The sequence below is a fragment of the Sinocyclocheilus anshuiensis genome, unplaced genomic scaffold, assembly GCF_001515605.1.
Source record: "Sinocyclocheilus anshuiensis isolate Anshui unplaced genomic scaffold, SAMN03320099.WGS_v1.1 scaffold805, whole genome shotgun sequence".
In the NCBI taxonomy this organism is placed as follows: Eukaryota; Metazoa; Chordata; class Actinopteri; order Cypriniformes; family Cyprinidae; genus Sinocyclocheilus; species Sinocyclocheilus anshuiensis.
In genome coordinates, this window is record NW_015540884.1 from 179,143 (window position 1) to 199,513 (window position 20,371).

The following is a 20,371-nucleotide window of genomic DNA, read 5'->3' on the forward strand; positions in this document are numbered from 1 at the left end:
ACCAGATTGATTATGAGTCTGTATGGCTGAGCTTGAATTGATAGACAATCTTAGTAAAGCTAGTTAGAGCTTTTAGAGAGCCTTGAACAAGCAACAAACCAACAACATCTTCACTATGTTAAACTGGAACTTTTTCCTGCAGGTGATTGGAAAGACGACCACTGTGTTGTGATATTTCCAAGGCAGCTGGAATCTGTAGACTATCTGCGGTGATTTTAATCTATGGAAGTCTGTCTAATGAATTCAAACATGTGTTACACAGTGCTGAGAGTACTATACAGTACTATTTTTGGTAGCTGAAAGCATAATCAATTTAGCCAAAATATTTAATGAACTAGCACACAGGAGGCAGGGAATACATGGAACTTTGTGAAGTGCTGCAGGGTTTTGTGGATGCTGATTACGTGGAGGCCTGAAACATAGCATGTTCAGATGAATCCTGGGTAACTGGATGTGCTTAACTGCATGGTCCAGCACTAGTACGGCATTATTTTTAGTACTTATTATTATTATTTTTAGTTTGATGTTCACATACACCAGGCACAGCTCCTGCAGCACCTGTGAGGTTTTACAAAGAACTAGTAATACAGTGATTTTTCCAGTCTTATGCAATATAAATGAGATTTGGATGCAAAGGTGGCGTAAGGACAAATGGAAAGAGAGAGAAGGAAGCAGAGCAAATTTACCTGGTAGGAACCATTGCGTGCAGCTCTAGAGACTAGCATGAGGACAGAAGATGTAGAACAATACTACTCCTGCTTACATAACCAGCATACATACACCAACACCCACAAGACACGGCCGCCTCAGGCTCCCAGTGACACACACTGCAGAGATTACAGATTACAGAAACAGAGATTGTGCTCTGTAACAATAGTGTCAGATGATGAAATGTGTTTGTGTTCACTGACGCACAAACTTTAAGGGTATTTTTGTCTCTAACTTTGCGTTTGTGGTGTTATTGAAGAGAAGCAGAGAGCATGGTGGTTCAGTCACTTACTGAGGTTTGCGGGTTAATGTGAAAAAAATCTGTCCAGGTCAAATTTCAACCCAAAATCAAAACAGGAATATAAGAAGTTAAATAAGAAAATTAAGCTTAAGCTGACCAGTAAGATTTTTGTATACTTAACATTCATTTTATGACAATTAAGTATGTTTTACATTAAATTATTAGTTTTTTTTTTATTTAGATTTTACTCCTTTTTTTGTAATTCTAATTATTATCAGTGATTCTTATTACTGTAAAAAATTAATATGAATATATATATAAATATGAATGTAATATAAATAAATAATTATATATACACCGCTGTTCACAAATTCAGGGTCAGTAACATTTTTTTTTAATGTTATTAAATTAGCCACTAGTCAGGTCTTCAGTGTCACATGATCCTTCAGAAATCATTTTAATGTGCTGATTTTCTGCTCAATAAACAATTCTTGTTATTATCAATGTTGAAAACAGTTGTGCTGCTTAATATTTCAGTATTAATTAAACAGCATTTAGTTTAAATAGAAATATTTTTTAATAAGACTTTTTGAATAATTTAGTTCATCCTTGATGAAAAGTATTAATTTTAGTGTAAAAAACGTATACATACCAAAATTCTATTGTATATTATATGTACAGTTTTACACTTTGCACGCTTTACATATAATGTGCATTACACATCATAGTTTGTTTGTTTATTTATTTATTTATTGCATAATACTGCTCTGACTGTGGGAATGTAATTTGTTATAAAATGTCACAATAAAAAAATCTTATTTTATTCATGCAAAACATAATTTCTTTCAATAATATTTCTTTCTTTTCATTTGGGGGTGAAATGTTCTTGACACGTTTGGTGAGATACTGAGGTAACTCGACACACAAAGAATGTCTCTCCCTCCGTCTCGCATCTTAAAAACTGCTTGGTGATAGAATCAACTCACCCACTCCCTCTCTCCCTCCCTCTCTCTTTTTCTCCTCCCACTCTTTCTTCCTCTCGGTCTCTGGGTTTTCTGGAGATCAGATGTTGAGAAGAGCACAGCAGAGAGCAGCAGGGGAGAGAGTTACTTTAACATCCACTGAAGGATCTATAGTTCAATTATTAAGCCTGAGAAAAGACAAAACCATGGCAATATTTACTTTTCTCCATAAATGAGCCCTTTATTTCTCAGGGTTCGTTTCTCTGCTGATTTTTAGTCATTTTTTCATTCTCAGAGAGCACTTAACACAAGAAGTGGAGAATTTTGTCTTGTAAACTCCAAGTAAAGAAACAAGAGACAAAACAATCGGTTTTCTGTGAAGAATTTGGGAAGAGTTTGGTTTTTCCGTTGGGAATCGTTCTCCTGGTTTTCTGGGGGTCAGGTTCCCCCCTCTCTTTCCCAGTGCACGGCTGCGAGAGGAACACAGTCAGGATGACAGAGATCGTGGTGACGGACTGTAATCTGAACTCGGTGTGTGAACGCGTGGAGCAGCACTGCTGCGTGGACAATCCTTCAACCATCAAAAGACACACCAACACCGGTGCCAAACTGTGGGGCCGTGTGCGCAGTAAACTGCTCCGACAAAAGGTCACTCGCTCTTTCATTCTCTCTCCATCTGTTACATCCTCTCTCTGCTCTCATGTTCTCAGTCTGAGAATCTGCTCTTTATCATGCTGTTGGTTTATGGAATCGAAAAGCAGAATGTTGATCCTATAAAATAATTTTTGTGAAAGGTGTTTGCATTTTTGTGGCAGATCAGTTCCCTCTATCTTGGACCTGCTTTCTTCTTCACCTGTATATGTTTCGTTCTTCAGAAGATTATATTACAAAGTTACTGAACATGAAGACGTTTAAATATATGTTGGGGTAAATAATAGTAATAGAAGTATGCCTTTCATCCTTCCTTTGCTTTTGTACATTGGTGGTTTGTTCACTCTCGTTTTATGAATGAGTGTGTTCAGTGTTGTTGGACTTTAGATGTTAGTTGGGCTGTAGTGATTGTGTGTGTTTTGTGAATATGAGGTGGGGGGTCTGGCTGCAGTTAGAGGTTAATTATCACTTTAACCTGCTGTCCTCAGAGCCCCTGGCAAGTATCACCCACCCACTGATGGAGGTCAATTAATCACACCTTTACTCTCACACACACCACTGAATAATCTTTTATTCATAATTACAACAACAGCTATTCTCATGCATTTGCAGAGGCTCTTATAGGACCGAAGTATATCCAGAGCACGGTTTCTAAATGAACCTATGAATCTTTATTCATTGAGGCAGAATCAAAATGCAATATTTTTCAGACAGACAGAGGTTTTGATGGTGGAACTGCAGGGGATTTGTGTGATTGTGATTGACATCCCAATTGAAAATAACATTATTTAAGGATTCGTTTTTTATTTTATTTTCAATTCATTGACTTCTCAGTATATACTTATACAATAAATATACTGTATAATACCATTCAAAAGTTTGAAGGTTAAGGTTTTTTTCCACAATTATCACCAAGATCGCATTTATTTGACCAAAAATACAGTTTAAAATGTACAATTGTGAAATATTATTGCAATTAACTTTTCTATTTTAATATCTTTTAAAAATGTAATTTATTCTTGTGATGGCAAAGCTGAATTGTCAGCATTCATTACTCCAGTCTTCGGTGTCACACGATCCATTTCTTATTGTTGTCAGTGTTGTGGCTGAATTATTTTTTATTTTTTTGGAGTGCATGTGTAAACTGTGATACTTTTTTTTTTTTCAGGATTCTTTGTTGAATAGAAAATTCTAAAGAAAATTGTCTGACTGTGACTGTGGGAGTAGGTGTGCAGCTGCGTGTGTGTGTTTGTGTTCGTGTGACGATGTGAGTTGGTGAAATCTAGGTCTCTCTACGTGGGGTATGTGCCCTGCCAGCACTTTGAGCAGTGATTTGTGTGCATAGTCTTTCTAGCTATAAGAACAAAGCATTTTAGCCTCTGCTGTATTTCTGTATGTGTCCTCTGCCCAGTCAGGTCAGTGCTTTTCCTGATCCACTGACCCAGGACTGACCGTAGAGTCAGATTACAGACAAAGACCCCTCGGATGTAGCTGTCTCAAACATCACTGTGACTTTATGTTAATAGCTTTTGTTATTAATACAGAACAAAGGAAGACCCATATCTTTCCATGTGCCGAGCACACGCTCTTTTGAAGTTCTCTGTCTCTTGCTTTGTCTTTCTCAGACTTCCTCTCCCTCTGTTGTTTCTCAAACATCATTCTGGTGGTATCAGATATATAGTAGCATATTCCTTTATAGGATGAATTCTGTCTGTAAATCATGTACATTTACTGTACAGACACACCCTGTCTTTGTCTACCCACAGGTATTGACACTTAAAGACAGACACAGACAGTTACTCATATATAAAGACAAACACAGACAGTTACTCATATATGCTCATATTCAGACACCGGTGTAATAGATACACACATAATTGCCACTTACTGCCAATTACATTTATAAACAAACCTAATTTTGCAGCCATTGCACTTTAAAATGCTTTGAAACACGCTTGTAAACTTTCTCACAGATGGCCAGTCTCATTGACTGAATATTGAATGAGTCTTTGTGGCCAAGAGAGTGTGTGTGGTTATCTGTATGAGTGTGTTCCTTTGATATGGTCATGAATGATCCCAGTGTTGTCTCATGGCCTGCTTATGTCTGACCTCCACAGACCCGCTTTCATTTGATAAACGTAAATCTCAACAGAACACACCTCCACTTCAACCCCTCAGGCCAGAAACATAGGCTGTGTCCAAAATCATGCCTCCCCCCCATGCCCTTATATAGTGCATTATGTGAGGGGACAGACATTTGTAGAAGTGTCCAAAACTATGTGCACATTACCAAGTGTACACATTTAATAACGAGGTTGCAACCAATGCATGCTAAAAATCCATATGAATTCCTGCATCTCGCTGGAAGATGCCAACCACAGTCACTAGCCAATTTATATAGATGATTGACTGAGAATGAATTTTTGTAGAGTTGTACACAATTTTGATGCTGTGTTGGATTGCCACTTGATGTAAAATCCAATATAAAATCTTAGTCCTGAAGCAAAACTAGTTGAGAATCACTGATCATTATGCAAGCACAGATGTGAATACTTTGCCAACCCATTGTAAGTGTAATTCGTCTGTATTTTATGAGCACATTTTCCTCACTGTGGTTTTAAAGGGATAGTCCACCCAAAATTTTTACTCACCCTCATGTCATTTCAAACCTGTATGACTTTCTTTGTTCTGTGAAACATAATAGATTAACATTGCACCCAGCTGACTTTCATTTAATTCTTTCATGCTCCACGGAAGAGAGAAAGTCATACAGTTTTGGAACAGCATGAGGGTGAATGATGGGTAAATAATGACAGACCTTTAATTTTTGGGTGAACTACCCCTTTAACAAACCTTAATGCTCAAGGAGCATGTGCCAGTATACTGTATTCAGTAAATTGTTGCTGCATTTGATAGTAGTTGACCTGAAAGAGAAAACTGATTTTAAGAAGACAGTCCACACTAATGCTCACTATAGTGCCCCTTGTGGCAATGCTGAAATTGTTCCTCCTTTCAAAGGAATGAAAGAACAGAAGGACGGAGGGTCTGTGTGAAAGAGATGTATTATGCACGAGAAGAAGAATATGTCCCCAGAGATGAACCCATCCTCTGCTGTAACTATCTTCTCTCCAGCCTATGCTGCTTCACAAATGGTGCTCCAGGTTATAACATGCTAATGACTGAACCACTGATGAACCCTGCTACTCTTTAAAGGCCTTTAAATGCCAGCTATATGCTAATGGATGCTTTTATCACCTACATAAATCTTCTGCTGCCAGTGTGAGGGCACCAGACCTCTATGAGGGGCTGCTGAACCCCCACAAGGCCTTGCGTATTGGGCTGATGAAGTGGAGGAGGGTGATGGCGAGGTCCGTTACTGGACACAACAGCTGTTGACCTGCTTGGATTTCCTCTTTATACAAATATGTGCTGTGGTAGTACCATGGTACCTTGTTGTGAACAATATGTTAATTTGGATGTTTCGGTAACACTTTATTTTTACAGTGCCCAGTGTACGCCATTGTGTCATGTTAAAAATGCATGGTTGTGCTTTTGGAATATTTGTGTCTGATTCAGTAGTTCTTTCACGTTTTGTTTCATGATGATTTGTGCAATTGTACCAAATGGGTCCATGAGGAATTGTGTTATTCATGGTTCTCTTTTAACAGCTGTTTAGCTTGATTTATGACACTGTCCTCTTTTAGGTTAACTGGCTTGCATTTATTAGCAACAGAGACATTAGCATCTAACAGTCACTGCTTTAACGACAGTCTGTTAAAAATATATCTTATGCTCCATAACTTTCAGAGTATTTACGATAACTGGATTTCTTGTCTCCTGGGGTCGTTGTTTTTAGTTTCTGTAGTTACTTTTAGTTCTATTTTTAGCAGTCACACAAACAAAAACAAAAAAAAACTTTTGCTCATGTTTTTGGACACAATAGCATTACTTTGCTTTATAATTATGCTGTTGTGTTCTTCCTTTATAAAAACATACAGTACTGTAGTAATGCCTGGGACTTTTGATATTACTGTAAATGGTACTCTATGTACTGTATATGATAATCATTTAGTGTCATGGTATATTATATATCAGTTCTATGGTATTACCATCTGATACTGTCACTGTACCATGATACCACCAGTACTTTGGTCATACAAGTGTTGTGTTTAAATACCTTATATTGAGGGGCTTCGAATATGTTGTACAAAAATATGTATGATTATTGTAAAAGAGATGTGAGCATGACATTGATGATCATGTTTATGAGTCAGCAGATTATTGGCATTTCCTGTGTGATTAAGTTACATTTACTGGAACAGGCCCAGTCCAGCCAGGCAGGCCGAGCCTGTGACATCAGCCCAATGCATCAGAACACTAAAGCAAACATCAGTCTGACCTCCACACCAACCTCTGAATACCACAGTAATTACGTCTCTTTCCCACACCACACACTGAGCAAACACGCATTCTCCTGCAAATGCCAAGACATCTCCAGACTGAGAGCTGTAACTACTGGCCTCATGCCTCGGAGAGATGTGTGAAGAAGGGTAACGCTGGGTGTCTGGCTGTAGCGTGTCATATAGTCTTGATAAATAGGTTGGTCAGGACGTTATGGAACATAGCATGATATTTCACTGAGAGCTTGTTTAACAAAGCTGTTTGTTTATTTTAGTGCTTTAGCCTGCATTGCTCCCTGTGTGTTCTTACAGTATAAACTAAGCAGCATAAATACAAGCTGTTTTTGCTGTATTTGTGCATGTTTGCTCACAACATGAGTCACATTACATCTTCAGCAATGCGTTAGGCTTTATTATGCAATACCGAGGTTCTTCATGTAAGGAGGACGAGCACAGAGCTACACCAATCACATAAATCGCCTCCGTCTGAACATCTGACAGTACACTGGAGCTGGATGTTATACTTTATAAAAGATGAGTTTGACTGTTTTGGCTTCTTCAAGGAAGCAACCTCTGAAAGATAGAATTGTGTAGAGATGGGATTTGCGAGCTGGTCCCAACTGATTCCATTTTCTGATTTGTCATGACTTTTTCATGACATTTGGTTCCAATATTGGTTCTTCAAAGTCTGAATTCTTCTACCAATGCTGACAGATTCTAAAATACTCTTGGCATAGTTTTCTGCACTGTTGCCGAGTGCTGTGACAAAGAAATGATGTTATGAGCTTGTAGTCTCATCATTTTATTTCCCTGTTCTTGCTGTATAAAGAACAAAAGTTTGGGGTTGGTAAAATTTTTTGAAAAGATTTATATAGTCACCAAGACTGCTTTTTATTGGACCAAAAATACAGTAAAACGGCCATATTGTTAAAGATTATTACAACTGAAAATAACTGTTTTATATTTTATTATATTTTGAAATGTAATTTATTCCTGTGAAGGCAAAGCTGAATTTTCATCAGCCATTACTCCAGTCTTCAATGTTACATGATCCTTCAGAATTCAGTCTAAAATGCTGATTTTGCTGCTCAGAAAAAAATGTCTCATTATTATTATTAGTGTTCAAAGCACTAATTGCTCAATATTTTTGTGGAAATCTATATACTTTTCAGGATTCTTTGATAAATAGAAAATGAATTAGAAGAGAATATGTCTATACGTAACTATAAATGTTTTACTGTCACCCTTGATCAATTTAATGCATCCTTTTTGAAAACAGTGTTCATTTCTTTCAACATCATTACTCACTTCTATGTTTTAAACAGTAGTGTATATTTCAGTGTTAAACCATGGGAATATAATATGACAATGCATCAGTCATTATAGGTCAGTGTAACCTTAGTTTGCTGAACCATGTGCAATCTGTCAGTCAGCGGCTCTTCTCAAAGCTATTTGTGAGGCTCTACACTACACTATATATATATATATATATATATATATATATACACATACACATACACACACATAATCAGAGGAGTAGTGGGGTTTTATAGTCATTTTAACAATGACTCATGTGCTGCATGCGCCTGCTTTATTTGTAACAAATGCACTGATATCATGTTCTTCCTCCCTTTGTTCTCTATAAGGACCCTCTGTGCAGAGACTCTTTGACTCGAGAGAGAGAGAGCAGAGAGAGGCCGGCCAGAGAACACTGTGTTCCTGCTCCGTACAGCAGCAGGCTGGCAGAACAGAGGGAGATGAGGGAGACGGGGTGGGAGGTGGGGGACGTGCTGAATGAGAGAGAACGAGATGGCAGGAAGGAAGAGAACAGAATGGAGATCTGTATCTCCAAAGTTCAGTGCTCTATACTAACTATAACATCCATTTGTAAATAAATATTTCTTATTACCCTGATAATACCATGTTTTTTTCAATATGTATCATGGGAACACTATAACTTTTTGGGCATGTGTTGTAATAATACCACTTTTTCATGATAACACATGGTTTCTAGGCATCTAGTGTGGTAATACCTTGTTTTTTTTAGACATGTACAATTGTAATACCATATGCTGTTGAATCAAATGGTAATACAATGGTACTTTGAAATATTCTGTGTTTAAAATTGTGCCAAGGTAGTTAAATTATGTCTTATGGTGTTTGCATGGTACATCCAAGAATACCAAGAATACTTTTTTGTAGGTGTAGTTATAGCATGTGTTTTTTTGCGATATGTGTCATGGTAATAATTTCTGGACATGTACCGTGATAATTAAAACGGTTTTTCAGCATGTGACATGGTAATAACATATTTACTATGGTAAGTGTTACCCTTTTTTCTCAAAGAATATTTATGTGATTGATCCTGTTTTCTAGATGATTTTTCATGTGGCTGTTATTAGAGAGATCGTTTGAGGTTGCCGTGGACCAGAGCTCCTCAGAACTCATTTCACCTTTTCAAAGCTTTTGGGTCAGAAAACATAAACCTCATTCTCAGGTCTGCACGGATGCTCTTAATTCAAAATATTTCAGAGCTGAGGAGCTCCCATCTTTGTTTTGGTTGTGCAGTCCCTGAGCAGTTAAATGAGGACATTGAAGATACAGTACTATTGACTGGTGTAAAGTCTTGAAGATGGTTGGTACATGCTGAGAACAAGTTTCCACTCTGACCTTCACACCACTTCTAAAATGATTGTCCAGTCCGGCTTATTGGGAATCAATTGAGTATGCTGTTAAAATAATCCCATAGACATACATTTTGGGCTCTTTTATCCCAAACTCTGAGATTTCCCAGAGGAAAGGGAAAAGTGGTGTTTGTGGGGTGATGTGAGGTGAAATCCCCTCGGACCTTTACTAGGAGTTGGGAGGAAAGCACTTGGGCAGATGAGGTGACTACAAGCCGAGTCTCTGTGATGGTAAGCCGTTTAGCTGTATTAAAGGATTTTCTTGGCATATCATGGACCTGTTTGATTCCATACATTTTTAATGAAGTACTGTAAGAAGCACCAGAAGGTTAGAGAAAGGCTCAAGTAAGGGCATGTGTAGCATGTGTATTTGGGATCTGTACAGCTACATTCATATTGCAGAAGAATATGGCTGTCAGAGTGTTTGGAGTGATAAATACTGTTATTTTCATTAATAGTTCATAAAGAGAATGACAGCTACAAGTGATTTGACATGCATATGACTTCAGAGTTTATCAGTCAAGGAGTTGCCCAGATCTTTTAGGTTATTCAAAACTAGATTTATGATGATTTGAATAAATATATTCTATAATAAAAAGCCTTTCTTAAATAGTTTGACATAATTGTGATTTATGATGACACAAATTCTAAAAAAAAAAAATAATATGTCTGCTAAATCAAAGTACACAGTAAAGAAAAATAAATAAAATACAATAGAGAGCCATGCAGACCCTCATGACTCTGTCAAGGTCAATACATTTTTTTAAATGTCAGATAATTTGATCTGGATTAACCTCAGAACCGCAGTGAACACCAGACTCCCTGAATCCTCACTGCTGAGCTCAAAATAGCCATTTATTAGCCTGTTAATGTGATTGGTGTAAACATGTCATATTGGTTTAGCAGTGGGATAATAACAAGGCTGCAGCATTCCATAAATATCTGATAAGAATCTCATTATAGTCCTAATATGTGTACAAACTGCATCAGTAATGATGATTGCCCACTAATTGTATTGAGAGAATAGATTTTAGTGATACAAGCTAATGCAGTTTTATGTGCTTGACAGACCTTGTCAGACCTTCCCATAAAAAGCTATTCAACCTATTCATGTTTTCCTGTAAATGTTAATTTTATGGCAGTTTTGTCAGCATGTGTGCTGTTTGTGTTCCCTCATGCGTCTGCCAACTTCATGTTGATTGTTAGTGAAGTTTAATCAAATGCACATGCACAGGAATTGGTTTAGATTGAGTCTTAGTTTAGATCAGTACAGCATATTTAATGGATTTCTAACAGTGATCAGTAACTGGTTCAGACTGTCAGGTTGTTTATTATTGTGTACCTTTAGGCTTGATTGACAGATTAGTTTAAGAGTGTGTGTGGGGTGTGTGTGTGGGGGGGGGGGGGGGGCCATCATATTACCCCTTTAAGAGTGGGGAGAGTCCTCCCTAGATAGCCCTTCCCATCATCCATCTTGTCTGTGGCATGTAGCATGGGAAACTGGTGTGTATATGAGAGAGAGTGTAACTAAGTCTGTTCTCCTCAGAGAGTTGTGTGTTAATGGAAACAGCACAGATTTTGTCTAGAGTGGTTTTCCTTATATGTTCATAGGACAGTAGCACGAAAGCACCTAAATATCATAGTGTGAGTTCTTATGAATTATGGAAACTACCAAACACTCAGTGGTATATATGACAGAAATAGCCTGATCTCTGAATATAACAGTTTTGTCACTGTCACACATCCAGTTTATTGAAGTAGTGATCCTTGCTTTATTGATTCATGTTGTGTTTATAGTGCCGTGTTTGAGTGAAGACAGTGTTCATTATAGGGCTTCATTCAGGTTTGATTCATCCATGCTGGACTCCTGCTCTCATGCAGCAGTTTAGTATAGTTAACTTTCACATTTACAGTCTAGATATGCAATAACAAGGGAAGAAATCTACTGTGACTTTCTCAGGGTTTTTTATAGAAAGGACTGGCTGGGAATTTTTAGATAGAATAGCAAAATGATTTTGAGGGGGATAGATAAAAATAAGCCACTGTTGTAGGTTTAACATGTTCACATAAAGACTTTGCGTGTAGAAACAGACATACTATATAGCAAATCTCAACTGCTTGATTGCTTGTATCATTGCAAAATGTAAACTATGCAACCATAAGGCATTAAGAAATTATAAACTTTTAGCATGATGATTTTCTTTAAAGCTGCTTTGAAACAATGTGTATTGTGAACAAATAAATACATTTGCAATTTAACATACAATGCAGGCGTTTACTGATATATTGCTCAAAGAATTGCATCATAAACCTGAAATACACTCATGCACCCTGATAAACAGCTTTTCTCCTGAAATACTCAAAACTGTGGCTGTTTTCTGAGCCTCAGGGCTTTTTCCTTCTGGAGGCAATTTATCAGTATTCATTGTTGAAATATTTTTCTGATTTCTTTCACCGGCCTTAATTTAATAATCCTTCAGCACTCTTGGTCTTTTGTGGTCTCTCACAACTAACCTTTGACCTGTGACAATATTCTGTGAGGCCACGGTGTTTGCATTGCATTGCATTAACGATGAAGTAATTCTCATACTTATATCTCTCTGTCTCTTTACAGCTGGACCCACAGACTGTGCAGTCCAAAAACTGGCATATGGACGTCATAGAAATGAATGGGGTACTAATTTATTTCCCATCAATCGTATTGATACTTTTTGCATTATTGCCCTACGCTTAGTTTCTTGTGACTTATCTCATTTATGGTTCCTTCTCAGATTAAAGTGGAGTTTTCCATGAAGTTTACAAGTCGGGACTTAAGTTTGAAGCGAACGCCATCTAAGAAGCAGAGTGGCGTGTTTGGGGTCAAAATCAGCGTGGTAACAAAGTGAGTGAAATGTCATGTCTTAAAGCTGGGATATTTTCTAAATGCATGTTACTAAACTTATTGTGAACGGTTCATCCATGCATTTGTTTGTTTGTTTGTTTCTTTCTTTTTTTTTTTTTTGACCTTAATTAATATGTCATAACTGGACCTTCTGGTGAAAATGACTTCTTTCTGGTGACGTTCTATGCAAGACTTCTCCCATCATTTAGTCCATTTAAACCACACCTCTGCAAGCTTGCTTTCAGATCTGGCTCCATCTCAAAATCTGGAGTCCCCACGCTACTTTTTTTTGTCTTTTTTGATAATCCATTACTTTCAGATTTACAGTATGTCACAATATGGATGAAAAAAACTGTCATTATTTCAGACTTAAAATATTTAAAATACAATGCATCAATACACTTCATCATTATGGTGGATTTAGCCTTACTGAACAACATTTGTCAAAGCCGGCATAGTTTCTCCCTGTATGTTTATATAATGTACATTGATTTTGCCTGTTGTTGTTCCTCAGGCGTGAACGCTCCAAGGTGCCTTACATTGTGCGGCAGTGCATTGAGGAGGTGGAGAAGAGAGGGATTGATGAAGTGGGCATTTACAGGATCTCTGGAGTGGCCACAGACATCCAGGCCCTCAAAGCTGCGTTTGACGCCAGTAAGAGAATATTAACCAATTACACTTCACATACTCATACAACTACTATATATGCAAAAGTACCAAATGTGCCTTTGTTTTTTTATTTTGTGATTTGGTTATGGTGGCATTTTGGGTGGTACCTTGCAGTCTGATTGGCTGGGAACAGAGGTGGCAATTTGCATCAGCATTTTTAGTCAGATCCCTTTTAGTCAGATTTTTCTCCATTCCTTTATTCCTAATACATCTTATATTTTTCTTTGATTTTCCCATCAGTCTCCTTTCGCTGTTTTCTCTCTCTCTGGTTATGTGAGGTCAGTGGAGGCCTGTGTCTTGAGTCTGAAAGCAGCAGCAGTGTTGTGGGAAAGGCCATGCAGAGGTCTGACCCCTTCCAGCTGTCAGCTGGCTCAGTAAACAAACACACACATAGTCTGTAGGGACTATCCAGAGCTGTACCTTCAGCTAGCATACATGTGTTACTCACTATTATGTCATATGTCATACCGGGAGCTTTATTACTCAGCCTGCATGAGTGTTTCCTGCAGCGTTTGTTGTGATGGCAAATCATTCACTCTTTCTCTCTGTCTCTCTTTCTCAGATACCAAAGATATCCTGATGATGTTGAGTGATATGGACATTAATGCCATAGCAGGGACACTGAAATTGTATTTCAGGGAGCTGCCAGAACCTCTTCTCACAGACCGACTGTACCCGGCCTTCATGGAGGGCATTGGTATGACCTTTCATCTGTAATCTCTTTCACATTTAAAACTGCAGCACTGTGTGATTAGTAGCAAATAGGAGTCATTTAGAATGTTTAGATGTGTTATAACACTCCACTTTATCAAACTCCTTTTCATCATAGCTCTATCAGATCCTGCAGCAAAAGAAAACTGCATGATGCATCTGTTACGGTCACTACCAGACCCAAATCTCATCACATTCCTCACTCTACTGGAACACCTGAAGAGGTAAGAGCACACACTCATGTTGAGTTTCCATGTTTAATTGACATAATGATTTTTATACTGTACAAACTGTATAATCGATCTCCTAACCCTACCACTATACTCAATCCTTACAGAAAGCGTTCAGCATTTTTACATTTTCAAAAAACATAATTTAGTATGATTTATCATTAGAATGTTTTCTTCATGGTAACCAACAAATTCGTCATTATTCTAGTTTTAAGTGTCAAATGATCTTTCAAAAATCAGTCTAGTATGCTGATTTATTGTCAATTGTATGGTACTCAGTTATTATGTTGTTGTTTTTTGTGCTTTTTTTATTTATTTTTTATTTTACCGCAATTCTTGAAAACAGCTGTTTTCTACATTGAAATGTTTCTTGAGCGCCAAAACATCATATGAGAATGATTTCTGAAGCATCATGTGACACTAAAGACTGAAATAATGGCTGCTGATTAATTCCAGATTAAAATATATTTAAATGAAGGGAAGACAATACCTGAAGCTGAGTAATGTTGTTGACAATGACTCTTTAAAGCCAGCAGCTTCATACGAACATCAGTTCAGTCACCATCATAAATGCCCGGGTTCTGTTTTATTTTAGTTCGTGTGAAACTGCTGTCGCAATTCACACGAATCTCTCTGAAACGTCGGCAATTAGCTAGCAAGGCCTCAGGTTTATAAACACTGTCACAAATAATCTCTCTGGAGGCCATATTGCCAACTCCAACTACTACCCATTAACACATCACAGACACACACGGCACATGCTGGATTTAGTTAACAACACTGCTCACCTGCTGGACAACTCTATACATCACACTTGAGCTACAGTACACGTGTCGAGTCATTAGAAACTCTGTTCAACTTCATGATTGTTTAATAAGATGTGATTCAGTTTTGTATCGGTGTTTGTTTCCTCTCATTTTAGGGTGGCAGAGAAGGAGCCGGTCAATAAGATGTCTCTGCATAATTTGGCCACAGTGTTTGGCCCCACTCTGCTGAGACCGTCAGAGTCGGAGAGCAGTAAGGCCCACATCACACTGGCCTCTGACATCTGGTCACATGATGTCATGGCACAGGTCAGTCCTGGCTTACATACTCACTGCTCACTCAGTGCTTTACACTGTCTGGAAACGACTTCTGGAGTCTTTCCCAGCATGGATGTATCATATATCAGTTAATGCATTGTGGTTTGGCGTGTTTGACAGTTTGTAGATGCACATCAGTACTCATCATTATTACAGTGATACTGATGTGGTCTGTGATTATTCCATCATCTTGATTTACATTCTGTCATAACACACCGCCCTTAGGCTAAGAGCAGAGCACTGGGCTTCTTCAGCTCACTCATGCATTTATGCGCTCATGTGTTGCTCATCTAAAGCAGCATGTTTGCTATGTGAGTGGATCTGAAGAGACACTTTGATTGTTGATGTCTGCCATTATGGATTGATTGTTCATGATATATCAGAAACTGAACAAGCGGCCTGAGCTGAAAGTCATAACCAGCTCTGACATGAGAATTTTCCATGGTTAACCAATTTCCACTGAAATGCTCCAAGACACAACATAAGACAATCAGAAGTCATACACCCACCCTGTTATTATTAATAATTGTATTATTAATACCTCTACTACTACTCCTACTATTATTAGTTTGTTGCTTTCTTGATCTCAATAATAATGATGATGAATATTATTATTATTTATAGTTTGTAGCTCATATGCTCTTAGTCTTAATACTACTACTACTACTACTACTACTACTACTAATAATAATAATAATAATTGTATTATTACTACAACTACCATTATTATTATTATCATTATAAATAATCTGGCCTCTGGTTAGGACACAATGTTTTGCTCGTTCCCTTTTCTTCAGTCAGAACCAATTCTGAACTTAGATATGGCTTGTTCCATGCTAAAGAGTAGCAGTCAGTGTTGCCAACTAATTTTCAGGGGAAGTTGCTAAATGACGTTGCGATGTCATTGCGTGGTGACGTCATTGCGTAATCACAATGCAAAATTGTGTGTCTGCATCAAATCTCAGCAAAAAATTAAATTTGTATATGTTAATTTAGATGTGTTTATAAAATAATATAAATGCATAATATAATATTAAAATATAAATAACTAATTTTAAATACAACATTGCTAAATTTAGCAACAAAATTGCTAAATTGGCAACACTGGTAGCAGTTTCCAGATTGTTCATCAGACTAAACTCACAGTGGCATTCATGCAGGAGTTGCAGCACCATCTAGTGGTGTGGGTGAATAACGCTGATAGTTTGACATATGATTGAGAATGTTAGTGTCATGAATCCTCCTCTCTCTTCACAGGTTCAGGTATTGCTGTACTACCTGCAGCATCCACCCATATCCTTCGCTGAGCTGAAGAAGAACACACTCTATTTCTCAACTGACGTCTAACTCCAACAACAGACTCCCTTCCTCTCAAACATGGTCTTTTTTGTGTACAAAGCCAACGGGGGGACAGAGAGAGACTGTGGCCATTCTCCCCTGCGTTTGTTGTCTCCAGTCGTGTTCATGTGTAATGGGAGCTTAAGCTTCGCTCCAGTGCGGAGAAGAACTGCAGCGAGAGGAGGACCATCTCGAGCGAGCCCAGGATTCAGCATCACCTTATACAAATGTTGCACTTATCACACAGCTGTCCTGCCAAACACAAACACACGTCAAACACATCATGCACCGTCCCATCTGAAGGTTGTGTCTTGGGATGTTGGTTCGTCTGAGTTGCAGATGCATGCTGGGATGTCTGCATCCATTGTGGCATCTCCTCTGAAGCCCAGTTCAGTGATCCCGCAGCTGGAAGTGAACTCAGCATTTACATGTTTATAAATATTATTTGTTTGTTTTGTTTTGTTTCATAAGCTTTTGTGTATGTGATATGAAGCCACTGAGCTGTGAGTGTGTGTGTTTATGTGAGAGAGATAGAGCAAATGCATTTGTTCAAAATAAAATCTCATGCTGCGAATGTTTCCTTCTGGGCAAAACATTGAAATCCCAGACCTTCCTTGTCCAAGTACATCCAGGCCAAAAATTGCCCTATTTATTATGATTTAATTGTGCCTGTACAGTTCAGTACATTTTGAGACTATAGAGTCCTTCGTTTGCAATTTTTGGTCTATTTGTTTTTGATTCATTTTAACTTCCTGTCAGTATAGACTTGATTATACAGTAGAAGAGAGAAACTAACAGTTAAGTCAGCCAGCTTTTGGGACCAGTCGCGGTATGCAATGTAGTGAGATTATACTTGGAAAAATGCAAAATTATGTCTTGATTTGGAGAAAAATCATCTCCTTTCACCTTTGCAAGTTGAAGTGTCTGGTGATACTTCAGTTTATTCTGTAGAAAGGTCTGTGTTATTGCCCTTTTTTTTTTTGCATGTTCAGCTTGTCAGATAAAAAGTTGGCAGGATAACACAAAGGTTCAATTTCTTCTTTGTATTTTGATTTTATTTAATTATTATTATTATTACTCCACTGCTGAAGACCACTGGCAGAGCAGAGGGAAAAATGTAACTTTTCTGCTATAAAGCCAGTGACATGTACTTCATAAGCACTGTTAGATTGCAGACTAGTTGATATTTTAATATAAAAGGAAATTAAAAACTGGTGTATTTTACTTCTGTTGGAAAGATATTGAGTATACTGTATTAACAAGGGTAAATGTTGATGTGACCTTTTTTCCCCGTTTTTAGTCAAATAAATAAAAGTGTACATTGAGCACAGCAAGTTTTTGTTTTATTAAAAGGTCTACTTGAAGTCAAATATCTTAAATATGCTTATGTGGGGTGACTTTACTGTGGTGTGAATTGTTGGATAGTAAATCCACAGTAAACAATGCTTAGCTGTAAAAACTGATCAATATTGGACAGCATGACATATACTTATTAAAAGCATAAACAAAGCCAGTAACACTGAATTAAAGTGCAGGTGTTGAATAGCCACATGCTACATTACTTACACAACTTTAGCTCAAATGTATCAACGTTTTTAAGCATGATTATGCCTCTGTGTGAGCTCCATATAGAAATTATTTACTGACTCATTATTTAGTTATACAAATATCAGTTTGGGGAGAGGTGTCCCATGTTTATTGTGATATAATCTGTGCATATGTATGATTTTGCCGTTTCATTACTCCCCTTACAAAAATAAGTATTCTTGAAATTCATTTTTTATTAAGTAAACTTCAGTAACATTCAAGTATATTTTCCAAGTATATACTGTACTAATTTCAATGTACAGTACAAGTAGCATACTTGTAAGTGTATTATTTCCATACTTGGGACATTTAGGGCCTTATAAGTAAGCAGTAATACTTTGTTATAAATACTGAACTGAATAGGTAGCCAGCGTAGAGATGATAAAACCGGGGTGATATGATCATATTATCTTGACCTAGTAAGAACTCTAGCAGCTGCATTTTGAACTGTAGCTTGTTTATTGAGGATGCAGTACAAGCACCTATAGTGCATTACAATAATCCAATCTAGAGGAATGCATGAACTTGCTTTTCAGCACCAGAAAAAGATATCATGTTCCGCGTCTTGGCAATGTTACTAAAGGCCAATTCACAACGCACTGACAGGCGCCGATGAACAGCAACAGACACATTCGTGACATTAGTGTGTTATCCCTGTCGGTGTCTGTTGGTTGGCACTTGTTTTCACTGATTGAAGATGTTGGATCTGCATTTGTCGGTCTTGGAACGTCTGAGAAGTGACATACTGTACACGGTTGACTGTCAGTGTTGGTCTGCGTCTGTCAGTGCAGTGGCACTTGGCCTTAAGATAGAAGAAGGCTGTTTTTATAACTTATGGAATATGATTTTCAAAAGATAAAGTGAGCCAACTTGAAACTTCACTAATTCTACTCACATTCATTGAATAAACTGACATTCACTGATTATTACATTAATTAACATGTGTAATCAACATTTTTGATAACAGAAAAGGATCATCTTTTTTGATAAATCAAAGATGGCCCAGCCTGGAGTGTATGATCTCAAAATGTTTGTTGGTATATATATTCCAAATAACACATTACATGAACTCAAAAAAAAAAAAAACTTGAACCTTAAAGTTAACAAAAGCAATAAAGAAAAACACATTTGGGAATCTAAATTTAAACTTAGCTTTTAATTTAATTTTTAATTTAGTTTTTGTTTCTGAATAAACTTCGTTTTGTAAGGGTTGTTTGCTTAGATTTTGTCAGGCTGTTTACTGGTAGGTTCTGGCAACTTATTTTTAATAGCACAAGTTGGCATGTACTAGTTGAAAATGTTACAATGTTAACAAGAGACAGACAGACAGACAGACAGCAGCGCTCACGTGAACTCAGTCTGGAAGTCAGCCTGACCCTAGTGACCTTGTGACGACCTCGGTCAAGCACGGGCCAGGTGTTCAGTGCCCCAGACACAACGCATTCCTGTCTGGGGTCTTTAGACGATTCTCCTATAAATAGTTCGGGGTGATGATGGGTGACACACACCTGACTCAACCCGGACATGATGCAGTCCTCCTCTATGACCGAGAAGCGCGAGAAGAGCATCCCAGCAGCTGACGGCTGTTTCCTCATGTGGCGCGACTACATGGATCTCCGCAAGACTCTGTCGCAGCTGCTGGAGCATCGCGACGAAGGACGAGCCTCAGCTGAGGGTAGGACACCCGCGGAGGGTTTCATGAGAGCCGGCTCCACCAGCAGCGCCTCCAGCACCTTTGCCTCCTCCAGCCGCGACCTTCGCACCCCGCGAGACACCTGCGGATTCTGCCGACAAAACGGAGAGACGGCGGTGGTTTACGCGAGTCACAGACTGAAAGCCCGAGACGGACGGATCCTCTGCCCGATCCTGAGGAGCTACGTGTGCCCGTTCTGCTCCGCCACTGGAGACTGGGCGCACACGCTGAGAAACACACCGAAGACCAGCAACATGTGAATCAATGGACTCGCACACTTTTATTCACGTCAAAACTGTAAGCCTGTGTTCGAAGTATGTTGTGAAAATATGTTCAAAAAGTTGTTTGCATATCGATGGTTGAAACGTGTTTTTATGGTTCCTTTCAAAATAAAAATAAAAAATAGTTGGTAACACTTTCTATGAAGCCCATATTTATAATACATTATAAGGGTATTCTTAAGGCATTATAATGAATGCATAATGCATTATAAAAAACCTTATAATATGTTGTATCATCTCATGAATATTCATA

General features: G+C 38.0%; 2 protein-coding genes across 2 annotated transcripts in view; both read left to right on the forward strand.

The window, feature by feature from the left end:
- Positions 1 to 17,883, forward strand: part of LOC107688618 (active breakpoint cluster region-related protein-like) — a 172,953-nt gene extending 155,070 nt beyond the window's left edge. The window contains exons 17-23 of the mRNA XM_016486331.1: positions 12,261 to 12,320; positions 12,418 to 12,527; positions 13,042 to 13,181; positions 13,759 to 13,893; positions 14,026 to 14,131; positions 15,060 to 15,210; positions 16,477 to 17,883. Of these exons, the coding sequence (XP_016341817.1) occupies positions 12,261 to 12,320; positions 12,418 to 12,527; positions 13,042 to 13,181; positions 13,759 to 13,893; positions 14,026 to 14,131; positions 15,060 to 15,210; positions 16,477 to 16,566 (792 nt within the window). The 3' untranslated portion in view covers positions 16,567 to 17,883. The remainder of the gene's footprint in view (positions 1 to 12,260; positions 12,321 to 12,417; positions 12,528 to 13,041; positions 13,182 to 13,758; positions 13,894 to 14,025; positions 14,132 to 15,059; positions 15,211 to 16,476) is intronic.
- A 1,749-nt stretch (positions 17,884 to 19,632) lies between these two features.
- LOC107688633 (nanos homolog 1-like) lies at positions 19,633 to 20,097 on the forward strand. The gene has a single exon (XM_016486350.1). The coding sequence runs from the start codon at positions 19,669 to 19,671 to the stop codon at positions 20,095 to 20,097; it is 429 nt and encodes a 142-aa protein (XP_016341836.1). The 5' UTR covers positions 19,633 to 19,668.
- The last annotated feature ends 274 nt before the right edge of the window (positions 20,098 to 20,371 follow it).

Coding starts and splice junctions, on each gene's coding strand:
- LOC107688633 (XM_016486350.1), top strand. CDS start 19,669: ATGATGCAGTCCTCCTCTATGACCGAGAAGCGCGAGAAGAGCATCCCA.